This window comes from Drosophila novamexicana, unplaced genomic scaffold, assembly GCF_003285875.2.
Source record: "Drosophila novamexicana strain 15010-1031.04,08,12 unplaced genomic scaffold, DnovRS2.1 tig00000008-arrow-pilon, whole genome shotgun sequence".
In the NCBI taxonomy this organism is placed as follows: Eukaryota; Metazoa; Arthropoda; class Insecta; order Diptera; family Drosophilidae; genus Drosophila; species Drosophila novamexicana.
This window is the reverse complement of record NW_020824765.1, coordinates 2,562,413-2,580,917: the sequence shown is the minus strand read 5'-3', so window position 1 is coordinate 2,580,917 and position 18,505 is coordinate 2,562,413. Positions and strand designations below refer to the sequence as shown.

At 40.7% G+C, this 18,505-nt stretch overlaps 2 protein-coding genes across 3 annotated transcripts; both read left to right on the top strand.

The window, feature by feature from the left end:
• Positions 1-1,833: 1,833 nt before the first annotated feature.
• Positions 1,834-12,701, top strand: LOC115763938 (pyruvate carboxylase, mitochondrial-like). Of its 2 annotated transcripts, XM_030706732.1 has the most exons (9): positions 1,834-1,948; positions 2,206-2,300; positions 5,708-5,838; positions 5,897-7,406; positions 8,598-8,645; positions 9,814-10,211; positions 10,300-10,559; positions 11,045-12,074; positions 12,136-12,701. In XM_030706732.1, exons 3-9 carry the CDS (start codon positions 5,740-5,742, stop codon positions 12,382-12,384), a joined length of 3,594 nt encoding a protein of 1,197 aa, XP_030562592.1. In that variant the 5' UTR covers positions 1,834-1,948; positions 2,206-2,300; positions 5,708-5,739; the 3' UTR covers positions 12,385-12,701. The 2 variants fall into 2 exon arrangements, with proteins under 2 accessions (XP_030562592.1, XP_030562593.1); XM_030706733.1 differs by lacking the exon at positions 8,598-8,645 and having other exon boundaries at positions 12,136-12,700.
• A 253-nt stretch (positions 12,702-12,954) lies between these two features.
• Positions 12,955-18,496, top strand: LOC115763198 (pyruvate carboxylase, mitochondrial-like). Its single transcript, XM_030705664.1, has 7 exons — positions 12,955-13,080; positions 13,557-13,667; positions 13,728-15,237; positions 15,767-16,164; positions 16,253-16,512; positions 16,998-18,027; positions 18,089-18,496. Exons 2-7 carry the CDS (start codon positions 13,569-13,571, stop codon positions 18,335-18,337), a joined length of 3,546 nt encoding a protein of 1,181 aa, XP_030561524.1. The 5' UTR covers positions 12,955-13,080; positions 13,557-13,568; the 3' UTR covers positions 18,338-18,496.
• Positions 18,497-18,505: the final 9 nt, after the last annotated feature.

The window sequence follows — 18,505 nt, the reverse complement described above, 5'->3', positions numbered from 1 at the left end:
ATGCACTCAAATTGTAATTAAAGTTTATAAATTCAAATTATATTCATTTCCATTTTGGCTAGCAAATACCGCGAGGTAGGTGAGCTAAAAAGTCAAGAGTAGCGCCAAGAAATACTCTCTGCTAAATTTGTGATTTTGCGCGTGCGTCGACCGGCCCCGTGTATTAAGGCAAATTGTTGCTTAACAACTTGTCTGGGTCCATATAAAATCGTATGACATATTTGGTCATTGCCGATGATACCGAACCTGATTCGTGCACTTGCCTGAGCGCACTTTCGCCGACCTTCGGCAATGACATCTGCCTCTGTTATCAGCTTGGTTATCAGGGCTTCTCATTAGGCATTAGGCCTTAAATATCTACCAAAGCGCTGACTTTGGGGATGTCGGAGAGTTTTTCTTTTCATTATTTATAACCATTGCCAATGGAAACAAGTTATACAAAAGTACACACATATAAGTATAGGGAAGAGATTAAAGAGGGCGCGACTAGCAGACACTGGGCATGTTCTTGATTAACTACAACTACAACTACAAATCAAGCAAAGGGGCTCGACTATGAAATACCCAGTAGCCAAGGGAGAGTTGCCACACATCACAGTTCTCGCCCATTACGGAAGAACTTCATTTTTCCGAAAGCTAATTTTATTTTTATTTTATTATTTTTTACTCTGGAAGAGAGAGTTGAGACTGTCCGACTAGCAGATACCTTATGACCGGCACCAAATTGTTGTTCACCCAATTTACCCAACTGCTCTGCAGCCTTTTTGTACCCAATAAAATACAGGGTATACAAATGTTGTGTATGTAAAGAATAAGCGTGTGTTCACGATCAGCGTGATAAGCTGGCATAATCTATAGCTCGTCTGTTTTTTGAAAAAAGACCAAGTCAGTCTGGCGATGTCGTCTTATCTATCAGTCCGTCTATAAGTCTGGGTGCCTGTCTATAAATATATGTTTTCGTCGATCTGAGACTACGAGGCCTGTTAACACAAAAATTCACATTTGGAGACTGGTTTTCTTATCGCCATTTAATGGTTGTGGAAATGATTCAAAAAATTGAACAACAATAGTAATGATAATAAATGTATTACACTTGGGCACTATTAAATATTTGGCATTTCTCGGCACGACTTTGTCACTGTATATATATATATATATATATATATATATATATAACACACGTACATATATATGCACAAAACTATTATACCCTTTTCGCTCATTTTCAATTGTTTGAGGGTATAAAAATCGAATGTGTGCAAATGAGCTTTGCTTTCTGTAAGGTTTTGTTCGACTTTTAATTAATAAATCTTACATTTGGCAAATGAAGAAAGCAATATTAACGTATTACTAAACTTTGTTTTATATATCTTCATTAACGTTCATTTATACAAATTGTATATATGTGATATACATATATGCATATATGTAAATATGCATTTACATATGTAAAAAAGTACCTTTTTGCGGTAAACAGCTGTTGCTCTCCCTGGCTGTTGCTGCCGCTCCCGCACACTTTTAATTGGGACTCAACTAGTTCTCTTGGCCCGGCCTCTGTCTCATAACAGACATGACACAATTTTTGTTTGCTTTTCTTTTATTTTTGGGACAAAGTGCACGTTTTGTTGTTATTGTTGCGTGCCTTGCTGCCTGTGCCGCCTGTTAGCCGCACGCACACACTTCGAAATTACGAGAGCCATCCACAAAATCAAGAGAAAGAGAGCAGCAGAGAGAGCCCAACACCAGAGAGACTGTGACCAGCCGCCGGCAACACTGGCAAACTGGCAAACTGGCAAACTTTCAAGTTTTTTAGACGCCGTATGTCAGTTGGACGTTAAGCTTTGGTGCCAGCCGTACGCAGTGTTCGAGCTCCCGGGCAGAAACAGTTGTGAAGTGAAGTCAACGTAATCGTAACGAGGTGGTCTACCTTACCGAACAGAATACATATGTATGTATTACATGCATGTACATATATATACATATATAGGCATACCAACTTACATACGTGTGTGATATAGTTGTTAATTCTAAACAGTAATTTGTTAATTCTGTGTGCTTCATCGTCGTTCAAATATTTTTTATTTGAAAACCACGCTAATTTATATAAGATTTGTGTGATAACTATATATTGATAGCTGTACTACACACTGTAGAACTTTACAATCAATCGTCTTGTATTATTTCAACTGCTTTTATTTTTTCAAGCGTGTGCTAACCGTGCGGTAAAGTTTAATTGAAAGTGTGCTCTCAAGATTCTCAGGGATAACAACAGGGAGCAGCTGGAGAGTTCAATTTCAAGGGTATGTAAATCGCCGCGTGTATGTCCATATGTACGCATGTATGCGTATATACATGTGTATGTAAGTGTGTAAGTATGTATATAGTGGAAATGACAATTAACGTATATTAGGCAAATGCCGCTACATAGAGTGTATGTATGTGTGTAAATGAATTTGTACATATATGTGCATGTAAATGGACATGTGTTTGTATAAATGCACTCCGAATTTCATGTGTTCATTTCAGACTATGGATGTCAAAGCTTCCTGTATTCTGTCTGGGTCCATTTGAATATGCCCCATATATCTAGCCTTCTTATGGTTTCGCTGTCAGCCAAAACGTGCTTGACAAAATTAGGGCATGTGCCATTAATTATGTGCATATGTATGTATCGATGTATTTACATATATGTATATGTACAACGAATCCAACGCTAAAAGAAATGTGAATAAAAAATGGTTGTATTATGAATTTTATAGCCTGAATGTCACGCAGCGAATGGAATCAAAGTCTAATTACTTGATTTAGTTGCTTTGATTCCCATCGTGACAACCAATCACAATCAATTAACATATTTGTACATATATTTGTTTATATTTGTTCACTTTCAACATATTCACGCATGTATGCCCTTTTATTTAGTCAGGATTTAAGGAGCAGCGCATGTACCATGTCGCATATGTATGTATGTACATAGTTCTCGTATGTTATGTATTTTTTCGGACTATCATTCTTACGGATAATCAACGTGTCCAGAGCAGGCGCGTCCCAGTCGCACAGTGGAAACGTCTTTGACCTTAGCGACGTTTGCTCAAGATCGTGTATAGTTACGCATACATGTGCACCTTTCTATATATACATACGCACACACACACACCGATGTACACATGTATTTGTATATATGTGCGAGTACAGTAAAAGTGAGCGGCACCCAATAAGCTGCGTAATCACCAAATCACTCGACCGACTGATGTGCACATTCTAAAGCGCCTCGTCTTATTATTGCAATAATGTAGTCGTATTATCATTACATAATCGGTCGGTCGACGCGCTAATATGGACGTACAAACATGTATGAATACATAACAGTCCATTTAAATGAATACATACATACATATACATGTGTGTGTACATATATGTATGTATATTTATTTTGACTGTTTAACCAACATGCCTTATGCTTACATATGTATGTAAACAAAGGGAAAGCTCTTCAAATAATTGCGGACTTTTCGGGAAAAAGGACCCCAAAAAACGAGGTGTGTTTGGGTGTGTTAATGGGGTGGAAACTATGAAAGTTCTTTCACAGTTTTAGCCGGTTCCGATCCTAAAGTGAATTGGGACAACAATGTACTAGTTGAGTGTGCTTGACTAGTGGATACTTTTATTTTCTACGCATGTATGTATGCTTTACCGGCTGCTTTAAATAGTTTTCAACAGTAAATTGGCAGAGACGGGCACGCTGAATATTAAACACCCTTCTGAACAAAAGAATTATTATTTGATAAGAGTTTGCAGACATGTTATGAGAATGTGAATCGGTAAATAATGAAACTGGTCGAGATATCATAAAAGTAAAAAAAAATGTTATTTATACAAAAAAATTTAAAACTATATATGCAAGATATATATATGATATAGTGGTATAGAGGTACATGGCAACAGATTTTTATATTGACTTCTTCATTACGCATTTCGGAAAACTATAATACCCTCTAACATAAAATATTTATTCTCGATTTAAATCTTCATTATTATCAGTTTGTTTGCACGAACTTTGCGAATATTTAAATTATTAGATCTGTAGTCGGGTTTCAAATACCTCACGTAGTATAGTATACTTTAAAATTTCGATACTCAGACAACTTTTAAACTTCGTGTTACGAATACATTCATTATACATACCTATGTATATATTTACAAACATGAGTATACATATTTACAAACATGTGTTTTTTGCGACTAATAAGAAGGTTAGCTTTGGGGTTTTAACTATTGAAACACCTGTCAATCTTGTTATTCAAACTGCAATTATAACAGCTCTTTTTATACTTATGTATGACCCTGACCTTACTCAAAGTATTTTAAGCAATAGAAAGCGATTTTATAAAATATATCTAAGCATGAATTTAGACAAATAATTACAAATAATTCCCTTCATCACATCTAAGGTCGTGCCCGATATGTTTTTTGTGTTTTGAATAGAAGTAGAGAAGTTTTGAATAGAAGTTTTGAATAGAAGTAGAGAATTTTGTATGAACATGGGTTAAAAGTGTGCAAAGGTACAGATGGTTGCCACTATATATACACTCATATATACATACATACATACGTACATACATACATACATACATACGTACATACATACATACGTCGATTCATACATGCATGTATACATAAATGCATACATGCTAACATACATAGATGCATACCCACCTACATACATACATACATACATACATACATGCATGCATGCATGCATACATACATACATACACACCTACATACGCCGCCTGCTCCGCCCCCTTGGTGCTCGACTAATTCATATATGAAGCCTGCAGGCCTTACTTACATTTTTGAGAATCGAGGAGGAGGGCAGTTTTAATAAATACGTTTTCTTATTTAAATTTGCCGCGCAACAAGACAAATTGTTCTGCTATTGGAATATAAGACAATTTACATGCATACATATATACATACACACACATAAAGCTTTAGCTTAATAAATGAGTAATTTAAATTTTTGAGGGGGGAATGCGAGATAGAGATCTCAAAATAGATTTTATCTTTAGTTTGGAAACGTGACGAGTTATAGACTCACTTTGCGTATAGTATAGGAAAATGTTTATTTCGAATAAAACGTCTCGTTTCTGAGTTCGTACGGGGCAGATTTGACTTTCCAAAGTTCCATTCTTTAGCTCCGAAAGTGTCTAATTTCGACTCGTTCGAACAGGCCACAGCCAAAGAGGAATCAATAGGCGGGTATAAAGGTATCAAAACATGTGTTATATGTTAATAAATACTCGTGTATACATACATATATATGAACTGTAGTGACAGATAGGGATTTGGAGATAGTGAGAAGATAAGCATGTTTATTAACACTTCGCCCCACGATGAAATTAATAATGTTGACAATAATGATAATGTTGAGCTTATATTAAACATAGTTTTGCTCCGAACGATAGATGGCCTATTGTTAATGTCCAAACTAATTATTGTTTTAGAAACGTACGAACAGTTTTCTAAGATAAGATTTGCTCGAATTTCCTTCAAGAGAAGGGAGAAGAGTTCTATTTGGCCATCAATTTGATTCGATTAAGCTCAAGGCCTTACATTCAAGTCGATTTCGGTTCAAGATTATATACAATTTATGGGCTCCGATATGATTTATTCGGTTTTTAATGCAATTCTATATATTCTATAGTCTCGTCCACAGGCAAATAAATAACGTGTACAATGTTCCTGCCGGAATCTCAAGCAGCATTCAGGACGCTGCGCAAAGCGCTTCCTAGAGTGAGGCTTTACTTTATTAATAAGAATGCCTACTCCACTCAGGTATGTCGAATATGGAATACTTTAAGCTGACGTTGATTGGCAAGCTTTCAACTTACAGGTGGAATACAAACCCATACGGTCGGTGCTGGTAGCCAACCGAGGCGAAATAGCGATACGTGTATTTCGCGCCTGCACGGAACTTGGCATCAAGTCTGTGGCCGTGTACTCGGAGCAGGACAAAATGCACATGCATCGTCAGAAGGCCGATGAGTCCTATATGGTCGGCAAGGGCCTTGCACCGGTGGAAGCATATCTGAACATTCCAGAGATCATTCGCGTTTGCAAGGAGAACGACATTGACGCAGTGCATCCCGGCTACGGTTTCCTCTCCGAACGCAGTGATTTTGCACAGGCCGTTATCGATGCCGGGCTTCGGTTTATTGGTCCATCGCCCAAGGTGGTCCAAAACATGGGCGACAAGGTGGCTGCGCGCGTTGCGGCTATCGAGGCTGGGGTACCCATTGTGCCGGGAACAGATGGGCCAGTAACTTCGAAAGAAGAAGCGTTGTCTTTTTGCCAAAAACATGGACTACCCGTGATCTTCAAAGCAGCGTATGGCGGCGGAGGCCGTGGCATGCGTGTTGTGCGCAAAATGGAGGAAGTCGAAGAGAATTTTGAACGCGCCAGCTCCGAGGCAAAGGCAGCTTTCGGCAACGGAGCAATGTTCATTGAGAAATTCATTGAACGTCCACGCCACATTGAAGTCCAACTGTTGGGTGATAAGGCTGGAAATGTTGTACATCTATACGAGCGTGACTGCTCCGTCCAGCGTCGGCATCAAAAAGTCGTTGAGATCGCCCCTGCCCCACGCCTTCCTATAGAGATCAGAGATAAGATGACGGAGGCGGCAGTACGGTTAGCCAGGCATGTGGGATACGAGAACGCGGGCACTGTGGAGTTCCTATGCGACGAATCTGGAAACTTCTACTTCATAGAAGTGAACGCCAGGTTGCAGGTGGAGCACACGGTGACCGAGGAGATAACCGGAATAGATCTGGTTCAGTCTCAGATACGTATTGCCGAAGGTATGACGCTTAAGGAGCTGGGACTCACACAGGAAAATATTGTTCCCCGTGGCTTTGCTATTCAGTGTCGCGTGACCACCGAAGATCCTGCCAACGACTTCCAACCCAACACTGGACGTCTGGAAGTTTTCCGTTCGGGCGAGGGCATGGGTATACGTCTGGACAGCGCCTCGACCTATGCTGGAGCCATCATATCGCCCTATTATGACTCGCTTCTCGTCAAGGTGATATCCCATGCCAGTGATCTGCAGAGTTCAGCCGCGAAAATGAACCGAGCACTCCGAGAATTCCGTATCCGCGGCGTCAAGACGAATATTCCCTTTCTGCTAAACGTGCTCGAGAACCAGAAGTTTCTGCACGGTGTGCTGGACACATACTTCATAGATGAGCATCCGCAGCTCTTCAAATTTACGACCACACAGAATCGTGCCCAAAAACTTTTGAATTACCTGGGTGAAGTGTTGGTGAACGGACCACAGACGCCATTGGCCACAACACTAAAGCCCGCTGAGGTGAATCCCCATGTGCCCGAGGTGCCGTTGGGTAAGTCAACTTATTTCGATCCATGGTCTAAGGCATGTGCGTTTTTTCGGATTTGTGGCTACCAAATGGCTGTTGCTTTACCTAATTGTTTTAGCTTTGCGTCTTTGCCTTCTATCTTGGCCCAAGCACACACCATTCGACAAATGATTGCTCATAAGTTTCTTCCATCAAATTGGAAACTTATTTTTTGTGTTCTTAACCTTTTAACCTGTGCCGCTCGCAAGGCTCCAAATGCCATAAACAATAGGGCTTTGACAACATTTATAGAAGAGTTTGCCAGTTCAGTTAGCAGATGTCACAGAATAATATTTCACTCAATTTTTATAGTAAGACATTATTCTAATGTGAAACGCAGTAATGTGATGCATTGACGTAAATTAGCCTTAGATATTATTGTAGAGTGATTCTATTAGATATTATTATGCATCAAATTTTACAAATAATAAAAATCTATTTATGCATTAGATATTATTATAGAATGATTTTATTAGATATTATTATGCATGAAATTTGAAAAATTATGGAGATCTATTTACGCCTTAGATATTATTATAGCATGATTTTATTAAATATTATTATGCTCGAGTCATTCCAGATTTTCGAAATTAAAACTTTTGTGCAACCGAGCGATATGTTTAAAGGGTAATGAGATTTCTATGACTTGTCTTATAAAAGGGTTTAATAAGGGTTCAATGATATAATTTAAAGAGAGTTCTTGAATGAGAGCTTCTTATATTGTTTCTGAAAATATGATGATTAAACGCGAAAGAAAAGAATCTATTTGAGTCTATTATGGAAGCTAGCTGACGCCAATTTAATTGAAATAAATAATATGGCATATTTTTATTCGAATCGAAGACTTTTATTAGCAGAAATGTCAGGAGCAATATCTTATATTTAATTAGTATGCAAGGGTCATTTAAATGTCGTGTGCCGAAGATAGGTGCTCTGTCTTGTTTTTATGCGTTCATTAATATGTTTACTTTATGTTCTTGCATTTCTTTTTACTTTATTTCTTATCAAATTTGCAATTGAAACAAATTACATATGCAAACGCAATCGTTCCAAAAACTACAACACACGCACACACACACACACACACACCTACTTATGTTTCAACAACAACAACAAACACACGTGCTACACCTTGTTCATAAACGAAATGTTGTCATGATTATCATACCAATGAAGACCTGTCCCCGGAAGCCTTAGAACGTGAAAAGCGCGGCGGGGCAAAAGGTACGTTTAAGTGCACTTCTTTATTTCTCATCAGATAATGTCAACATATGTACATATAATTGTTTTATAAGCTCAGATCCAGGCTATCTCATTTACATATAGTATACGCATATTAGAATATTATAGATATCATAGAACTTGGACAAGGTAATTAGATGATTTCCGGTCCTTGGATAGCTGCCTTAGATTAACATTACAATTTTCGGAGTTTCGAATTGCCTTAGATTAACATTACAATTTTCGGAGTTTCGAATTGCCTTACATTAACATTAATATTTTCGAAGTTTCGAATTGCCTTACATTAACATTACAATTTTCGGAGTTTCGAATTGCCTTACATTAACATTACGATCTTCGGAGTTTTGAATTCCCTTACTAAATATTAAAATTTTCGGTGTTTCGGTTCAGGGTTCGTAGGCGGGTTAGCTAAATATATGAAATATCACTATTCCCCGCATTTAAAACAAAATGCAAAACTATTTTCAATAAAGCAAATAATCCGATTTAAGTTTCGGTTGATGGTGAATACAAATGGGAATTTTGGGATTTAACGGGCTTAGTTTTCAGCCCTAGGTAGAGAATACTTAACGAGTAGATGTACACATGAACACTTATTTGTATGTTTCTGTTTATTTTAAGTTATTTGTACATATTACAGCTTTTCGTAATTTCTTTTTAAATGTATACCAGCCACTTGATAGAAAATATTGATAAGCCGAACCTATCAGTATCAACAGCCTAGTTTCTATGCAAACTCGTCACTCAGCTTGAAAACTAATTAGGACCTTACGTTTCGAAACACTGCGTAGATCGACTCAGCTGTTGATGCTTAGCAAAGAAATATTTACTTAATATGCAATTTGTATACCTTATTAATATAGAAGAGATGAGTAAAATCGAGACCCTTTCATTGCCATTCATTGTTGTCAATATTGAACAGCGTTAAGTTAATATGTTATCACCAACATGCTATCTACAAGAAAACCCGAATTTATATACACATATGTATGTCGGTTTGTTTGTTAAGTTTTGGTAAAACACGGTGGATGAAAGTTATATTTTACGTTTACTTGTAAATAATCTGAGCTTGATTTATCTTAACATGTATGTATCGATAAATAGTACATAACCTCAAACTAAGAGCCAAATTTATCGGGGATTCCCACAGTGACAGAGCCCCCACAAGGTCTCCGCGACATCATCGTGCGCGAAGGTCCCGACGCTTTCGCCAAGGAGGTGCGTTCGCGAAAGAATTTACTGCTCATGGACACCACGTTTCGGGACGCACATCAGTCACTGATGGCCACGCGTGTCCGCACCCATGACTTGCTGAAAATATCACCATACGTGGCGCACAAGTTCAGTAATTTGTATTCACTGGAGAATTGGGGCGGAGCCACATTCGATGTGGCACTCCGATTCCTGCACGAGTGCCCATGGGAGCGCTTAGAGGAGATGCGCAAGCGCATTCCGAACATACCATTCCAGATGTTATTGCGTGGCGCCAATGCCGTTGGCTACACCAGTTATCCCGACAACGTAGTCTACAAGTTCTGTGAACTAGCGGTACGTACAGATTAAACAGCATGTTAAACCGCATGTTAAATAATTTCAGCACGGCTACAATAAGAGACATTTGTTCTTTTTTGGGTAGGTGCAAACTGGCATGGATATTTTCCGAGTGTTTGACTCCCTTAACTATTTGCCGAATTTGATCCTCGGTATGGAGGCGGCAGGTAAGGCCGGCGGAGTCGTAGAGGCGGCCATCTCCTACTCAGGTGATGTAAGTGATCCCAAGAAGACTAAGTACGATCTCAAGTACTATACCAACTTGGCTGATGAGCTGGTGAAGGCCGGAACTCATGTGCTGTGCATTAAAGACATGGCGGGTCTACTGAAGCCGGAGGCAGCAAGGTACGATTAAACATATCCCGACTTAACATGTTAAGTTGTATTTTAGATAGGTATTTGAAATGCACTAGGAATTAACATTTTCCCTTAATTTTGAGAAAAGTGTTAGAAGCTGATGGTAAACAAAAATCGTTTTCCATTGTACTGTTAAATAAGATATTGCCACTGTTAAATATCCACATATACATATATATGTTATTGCATATGTCACCCTGTTAAATGTAATTGATATATCGATACATACCGAAGGAATGTATCGTTATTTCAATAAGCAACCGATCATTTTTTGAAAGATTAGGGAACCGTGCGGATGCGTCGAAAAATGAAAAACCAAAAGCAATTTCCGTGTTTTACATCATGATAATTCCACACTTACGGGTGGAATTTCATAAAAGCCCACGTGGATTGATCACCAGTCAGTCAGTCAGTCAGTCAGGGTAAACATTTTTAAAGAGATATTCGTTTAACTTGCGTATACTTAATTGCAGGTTGCTGATCACTGCCATCCGAGACAAGCACCCAGACGTTCCAATTCATGTCCATACCCATGACACTTCGGGCGCTGGTGTTGCATCTATGCTTGCTTGCGCGCAAGCCGGAGCAGATGTTGTTGACGTTGCTGTCGACTCCATGTCTGGAATGACCTCACAGCCAAGCATGGGAGCCGTTGTCGCCTCGCTGCAAGGCACACCTTTGGATACAAAAATGGACTTGAATGACGTCTCCGAGTATTCGGCATACTGGGAGCAAACCCGCACTCTGTACGGACCGTTCGAATGTACCACTACGATGCGTTCGGGTAATGCTGATGTCTATTTGAACGAAATACCCGGTGGCCAATATACCAATCTGCAATTCCAATCGTTTTCCCTTGGCTTGGGTGATTTGTTTGAGGATGTGAAGAAAGCCTACCGAGAAGCCAATATTGTGCTGGGCGATATAATAAAGGTGACTCCATCATCCAAGGTTGTCGGTGATTTGGCACAGTTCATGGTACAGAACAACCTAACTGGCGCTCAAGTCGTGGAGAAAGCGGAGGAACTTTCTTTTCCCAAGTCGGTGATTGAGTACCTACAGGGTTACATCGGTATTCCGTATGGCGGCTTTCCAGAACCATTCCGGTCTCGTGTTTTGAAGGATATGCCACGCGTTGAAGGCCGACCAGGTGCTGAGATGGCTCCATTGGACTTTGACAAGCTGAAAAAAGAGCTGCGTGAATCTCACGGAAACGTAAGCGACCGCGATGTCGTATCGGCCGCTCTCTATCCGCAAGTGACCAATGAATTTCTGCATTACCGTGAGCAATTTGGTCCCGTCGATAAGCTCGACACTCGCATATTCCTCACAGGCCCCAAAGTGGGCGAAGAATTCGATGTGACTCTGGAGCGTGGCAAGACTCTGAGCGTGAAGGCCTTGGCCATGGCTGCCGATCTCAAAACTAATGGAAAACGCGAGGTGTTCTTCGAATTAAACGGACAACTGCGCTCCGTCCACATTCCCGATAAGGAGGCTATGAAGGTAGCTACCCGTGGCTATCTATCAGTAACATATAATTTACAATGCGCACGTTTCTTTTCAGGAAATCCGCATCCATCCTAAGGCAGATAAGACGGTGAAAGGTGAAGTGGGCGCCCCCATGCCAGGCGATGTCATAGACGTGCGCGTCACCATAGGCGATAAAGTCGAAAAGGGCCAGCCTCTTGTTGTGCTTTCAGCCATGAAAATGGAGATGGTGGTCCAGGCGCCGCAATCCGGCGTTGTCAAGAAAGTGGAAGTCAAGAAAGGCATGAAACTGGACGGCGATGACTTAATTCTGATCATTGAATAAATGCAGTCCACGATAAAGACGTCCAAATGTTTATGTTTAAAGAGCGTGCTGTCATCTGTTCATGCTGCCAACAAATTTATAGTCTTAAGTCTTTTCATTTTTATGTATTTATGTTTACATGAGTACATGTGTATATACGTGTGTATATTGGCACTACTTTTTGAAAGGGTTTACAATCTTGTTAGAGTAAAAAGTCGCGCACAAACAATTGTTGTTAAACATCAATTTTTAGTTTGTATTAGAGAAGCCTTTGCCAAACTTTGTATCAATGTTAAAATATGATTATCAAATGTAAAAGTGTGAATAAACAATGAAATTTCATAAGAATTGTTTTCTAAATTGAATTTTACTTGGAAGCAATCACATAAGAGAAGTTTTTTCGCTAGTCTGTGAAAAAAATACACCAATCTATTTCATAAAGAAAATATTAAAAAAAAACCCTTACCCTTACGCTTTACCATAATCTTTCGAAACTCTGCTCTAATTCTAAATATTACCTAATACAACCTTTCGTTGTTTTTTTTGTCACGATCACTGTAGATGTAGTCAAAATTAGATTTTTTGTTCATTCAAACGTTCGGGACAATTATTATTAAAAATTTTAAATACATCTTTTAAATTTGCAAACAACATTTTCCAAGAACATAGAGATAAAGCAACAAAATTTTAGGTTTTTGGTGACATTATTTTTAAAAGGTTTGTGGCACCTGCATGTTTTTACTTAAACGGTAAAATGATCATATCTATGTCGTGATTATCTTTTAGTGTATTAGCAAATATAACAATTTTGGAAGACTCAACTTGCGTAAACCGTTGCATAGATCCTTAAAAATAAAATCGAACAAAAAAAATTTCGTCTGCATGAACGCAATTCTTTTCATCGCCTTTATGTAATAGATAGTTTTTGGAATACTTTTTTTCCATACAACCTATCCAGACAAAAAAAAACCTACTATTTTCATGAATGAAATATTGGAGACGGGTATAGCCCGGTCTTGCCTGTGGCACGTATAAATAAATGTTTTTCGCCAATTTCCCAGTGTTGCGGGTGGAATTTCCCAATTCCGTTTTTCGCGATTTTTCCACACTTGCGGGTGGAATTTCCCGAAACCCCGTCCTAACGCTCACCTTCATCACATAAAGTAACTACAGTGAAAATTTCTGCTTCTTAGCTCTAACGCACGATGGTAATATCAGATTCTTCGCCCGCATTGAAGACGCTGTGCAAAACAGGTCCTCGCTTGAAGCTTTACCATTTTTTCAAAAATACCTACTGTTGTCAAGTAAGTATATTGAAAGCAGATTATCCACAGCTTATAGTGAGGCGAAATCTTTGATAACAGGCGGAGCACAAACCCATACGGTCGGTGCTGGTAGCCAACCGAGGCGAAATAGCGATACGCGTATTTCGCGCCTGCTCTGAGCTTGGCATCAAGTCTGTGGCCGTGTACTCGGAGCAGGACAAAATGCACATGCATCGTCAGAAAGCCGACGAGTCCTATTTGGTCGGCAAGGGCCTTGCGCCCGTGGAAGCTTACCTGAGTATTCCTGAGATCATTCGCGTTTGCAAGGAGAACGACATTGACGCAGTGCATCCCGGCTACGGTTTCCTCTCCGAACGCAGTGATTTTGCACAGGCCATTATCGATGCTGGGATTATATTTATTGGTCCAACGCCTGAGGTGGTGCAGAACATGGGAGACAAAATGGCTGCTCGCAAAGCGGCGGGTGAAGCAGATGTTCCTATTGTGCCAGGTTCAATTGGAGCAGTTACATCCAAAGAAGACGCATTGTCTTTCTGTAAAAAACATGGACTTCCTGTCATCTTCAAGGCAGCACACGGCGGCGGAGGCCGTGGCATGCGTGTTGTGGAAAAAATGGAGGAAGTCGAAGAAAGTTTTGAACGCGCAAGCCACGAGGCATTGGCCTCTTTCGGCAACGGAGAAATGTTCATTGAGAAATTTATTGAGCGGCCACGCCACGTTGAAATCCAAGTGTTAGGTGACAAGGCTGGAAATGTTATACATCTATATGATCGCGACTGCTCCGTTCAGCGTCGGCATCAAAAAGTAGTTGAGATCGCACCTGCCCCACACCTTCCTGTAGAAGTCCGGGATCAGATAATTGATGCGGCATTACGGTTAGCCAGGCATGTGGGATACGAGAACGCTGGCACTGTGGAGTTCCTATGCGACGAGTGTGGAGAGTTTTACTTCATTGAAGTGAACGCCAGGTTGCAGGTGGAGCACACGGTGACTGAAGAGATCACAGGAATAGATCTGGTTCAGGCTCAGATACGTATTGCCGAAGGTATGACACTTAAGGAGCTGGGACTCACGCAGGAAAATATTGTTCCCCGTGGAGTTGCCATTCAGTGTCGTGTGACTGCAGAGGATCCTGCCCACGACTTTCAACCTAACACTGGACGTATAGAAGTTTTCCGTTCGGGCGAAGGCATGGGTATTCGTATAGATAGCGCCTCGGCCTATGCTGGAGCCATCATATCGCCCTACTATGACTCGCTCCTTGTCAAGGTGATATCCCATGCCAGTGATCTGAAAAGTGCAGCGTCGAAAATGGACCGATCACTGCGGGAGTTCCGTATTCGTGGTGTCAAAACGAATATTCCCTTTCTCTTGAATGTTCTTGAGAACGAGAAATTCTTAAACGGTGTACTAGATACATATTTCATAGATGAGCATCCGGACCTATTTCAATTCGTTGCCTCGCCGAATCGTGCCCAAAAACTTTTGAATTACTTGGGTGAAGTGTTGGTAAACGGACCACAAACGCCATTGGCCACAACGCTAAAGCCGTCCGCGATTCATCCTCATGTACCCGAAACACCAGTGGGTAAGTAATTTCATTCAGTCTGTTGTTTAAGTTAACTCTTCGAATGACCTTCTGTAAAGTCCGAATACCTTTCTGCTTCTCTTTTTTTACATTTATTCTACTACCTTTCTTAATGTCCACTCAGTTTAACCGCTCAAACATTATAGCCGGCTCCCCTCCTTTTATCGATGTTGTCTTATTTCCAACATCGATATATTTACTTATTCTATCGATATATAATACATCGCTTAGATCTATTACAATCTACACTTTTATGTCTTAGAAGAGTCTTAGTACAAGTAAAAGTGATCTTGTCGGTAGTGTTATTGAAAATTCATTCTTGGTGCTTATTGTCCGCTTTTCTGAATATAAATATGGAATTATTCTTATTAGCTGGCGACCGTTAACCAATATACCCTGAACCCACTAAAAATGAGTAAACGAGAAAGTAAGGATATCCTCGGCACGCCGAAGATTTAATGCCCTTGCAGCCATTTAACTTAACTTAATATTAAATTTAAAATATCCAACACAATCGGGCTCTTCACAGCGACAGATCCGCCAGAAGGTTTGCGTGACATCATTATATGTCTAGGACCCGAGGCATTTGCCAAGGAGGTGCGTTGCCAAAAGAATTTACTGCTCATGGACACCACGTTTCGGGACGCACATCAGTCACTGATGGCCACGCGTGTCCGCACCCATGACTTGCTGAAAATATCACCATACGTGGCGCACAAGTTCAGTAATCTGTATTCACTGGAGAATTGGGGCGGAGCCACATTCGATGTGGCACTCCGATTCCTGCACGAGTGCCCATGGGAGCGCTTAGAGGAGATGCGCAAGCGCATTCCGAACATACCATTCCAGATGTTATTGCGTGGCGCCAATGCCGTTGGCTACACCAGTTATCCCGACAACGTAGTCTACAAGTTCTGTGAACTAGCGGTACGTACAGATTAAACAGCATGTTAAGCCGCATGTTAAATAATTACAGCACTGCTATAATAAGAGACATTTGTTCTTTTTTGGGTAGGTGCAAACTGGCATGGATATTTTCCGAGTGTTTGACTCCCTTAACTATTTGCCGAATTTGATCCTCGGTATGGAGGCGGCAGGTAAGGCCGGCGGAGTCGTAGAGGCGGCCATCTCCTACTCAGGTGATGTAAGTGATCCCAAGAAGACTAAGTACGATCTCAAGTACTATACCAACTTGGCTGATGAGCTGGTGAAGGCCGGAACTCATGTGCTGTGCATTAAAGACATGGCGGGTCTACTGAAGCCGGAGGCAGCAAGGTACGATTAAACATATCCCGACTTCTCATGTTAAGTCATCTTTTAGATAGGTATTTAAATTCAGCTGAAATTATCAATTTCTGCAGTATAACATACTTATGAAGTAGAAAGAAACACCTACAAAATTAATTGCAATAATCATATTTAATTATGAGTTATTAATCGGTCGGATGGTAAACCGTTAAATCGTTTTCCATTGTAAAATTTGGAATAATTTGAATTGAAATTCGAACAAATCCACTGGTAAATAAGTTATCGCATATGCAACCCTGTACATGTAATTGACATATCGATACAAAATATCGATACAAACGCCTTCGGTTTATTTTTAAAAGATTGTGAAACCGTGCGGCTGTGTCGAGGAATTAAAAACCATTTTCCGTGTTTTACAACATGATTATTCCACGCTTGCGAGTGGAATTTCCTAAAAGCCCATGTGGATTGATCACCAGATATTCGTTTAACTTGCGGATACTTAATTGCAGGTTGCTGATCACTGCCATCCGAGACAAGCACCCAGACGTTCCAATTCATGTCCATACCCATGACACTTCGGGCGCTGGTGTTGCATCTATGCTTGCTTGCGCGCAAGCCGGAGCAGATGTTGTTGACGTTGCTGTCGACTCCATGTCTGGAATGACCTCACAGCCAAGCATGGGAGCCGTTGTCGCCTCGCTGCAAGGCACACCTTTGGATACAAAAATGGACTTGAATGACGTCTCCGAGTATTCGGCATACTGGGAGCAAACCCGCACTCTGTACGGACCGTTCGAATGTACCACTACGATGCGTTCGGGCAATGCTGATGTCTATTTGAACGAAATACCCGGTGGCCAATATACCAATCTGCAATTCCAATCGTTTTCCCTTGGCTTGGGTGATTTGTTTGAGGATGTGAAGAAAGCCTACCGAGAAGCCAATATTGTGCTGGGCGATATAATAAAGGTTACTCCATCATCCAAGGTTGTCGGTGATTTGGCACAGTTCATGGTACAGAACAAACTAACTGGCGCACAAGTAGTCGAAAAAGCGGAGGAACTTTCGTTTCCCAAATCGGTTATTGAGTACCTACAGGGTTACATCGGTATTCCGCATGGTGGTTTTCCAGAACCTTTCCGGAAGCGTGTTTTGAAGGATATGCCACGCGTTGAGGGGCGACCAGGTGCTGAGATGGAAGCATTTGATTTTGACAAGCTACATGACGAAATGCGTAAATCCCACGGAGACGTTAGCGACCGAGATGTCATGTCGGCCGCTCTATATCCGGAAGTGACCAATGAATTCCTGCATTTCCGTGAAAAGTTTGGTCCTGTCGATAAGCTCGACACTCGCATGTTCCTCTCAGGGCCCAAAGTGGGCGAGGAATTTGAAGTGACTCTGGAACGTGGCAGGACTCTGAGCGTGATGGCATTAGCTGTGGCTGAAGATCTAAAGCCAAACGGAAATCGCGAGGTGTTCTTTGAATTAAACGGACAGATGCGCTCTGTGCACATTCCCGATAAAGTGGCTATGAAGGTAGGTACACGGTGTTGACTATGTGTACCATTTAATTTATGCTATTCACTTATATTTTAAGGAAATCCGTGTGCATCCAAAAGCTAATAAGGCGGTGAAAGGTGAAGTGGGCGCCCCAATGCCCGGTAATGTTATTGAAATTCGTGTGAAAGAAGGCGATAGTGTTGCCAAGGGTGAGCCTCTTGTCGTGCTATCAGCCATGAAAATGGAAATGGTGATTCAGTCGCCAGATTCCGGTACAGTGAAGAAAGTGGAAGTCAAGATAGGTATGAAGTTAGAGGGTGAAGATCTTGTATTGGTGCTTGAGTAATAAATACAAAGTACGATGAACAATGCATGGGCTCGCAGAATTCCAGAATTTCCAGAAAATCTTGCCCTCTATGTAATCCTTATCCGAATTTTCTATTCAGCTTGCTAGCTCCTACGGCTTGGGTTGTTTAGATGAAGTAATTAAATAAAATGATTAAAAACACAATCA

Coding starts and splice junctions, on each gene's coding strand:
- LOC115763938 (XM_030706732.1), top strand. CDS start 5,740: ATGTTCCTGCCGGAATCTCAAGCAGCATTCAGGACGCTGCGCAAAGCG. Junction 8,646..9,813: donor AAAGCGCGGCGGGGCAAAAG/GTACGTTTAAGT, acceptor GGATTCCCACAG/TGACAGAGCCCCCACAAGGT. Junction 12,075..12,135: donor CCGATAAGGAGGCTATGAAG/GTAGCTACCCGT, acceptor GTTTCTTTTCAG/GAAATCCGCATCCATCCTAA.
- LOC115763198 (XM_030705664.1), top strand. CDS start 13,569: ATGGTAATATCAGATTCTTCGCCCGCATTGAAGACGCTGTGCAAAACA. Junction 16,165..16,252: donor ACAAGTTCTGTGAACTAGCG/GTACGTACAGAT, acceptor TTTTTTGGGTAG/GTGCAAACTGGCATGGATAT. Junction 16,513..16,997: donor CTGAAGCCGGAGGCAGCAAG/GTACGATTAAAC, acceptor ACTTAATTGCAG/GTTGCTGATCACTGCCATCC.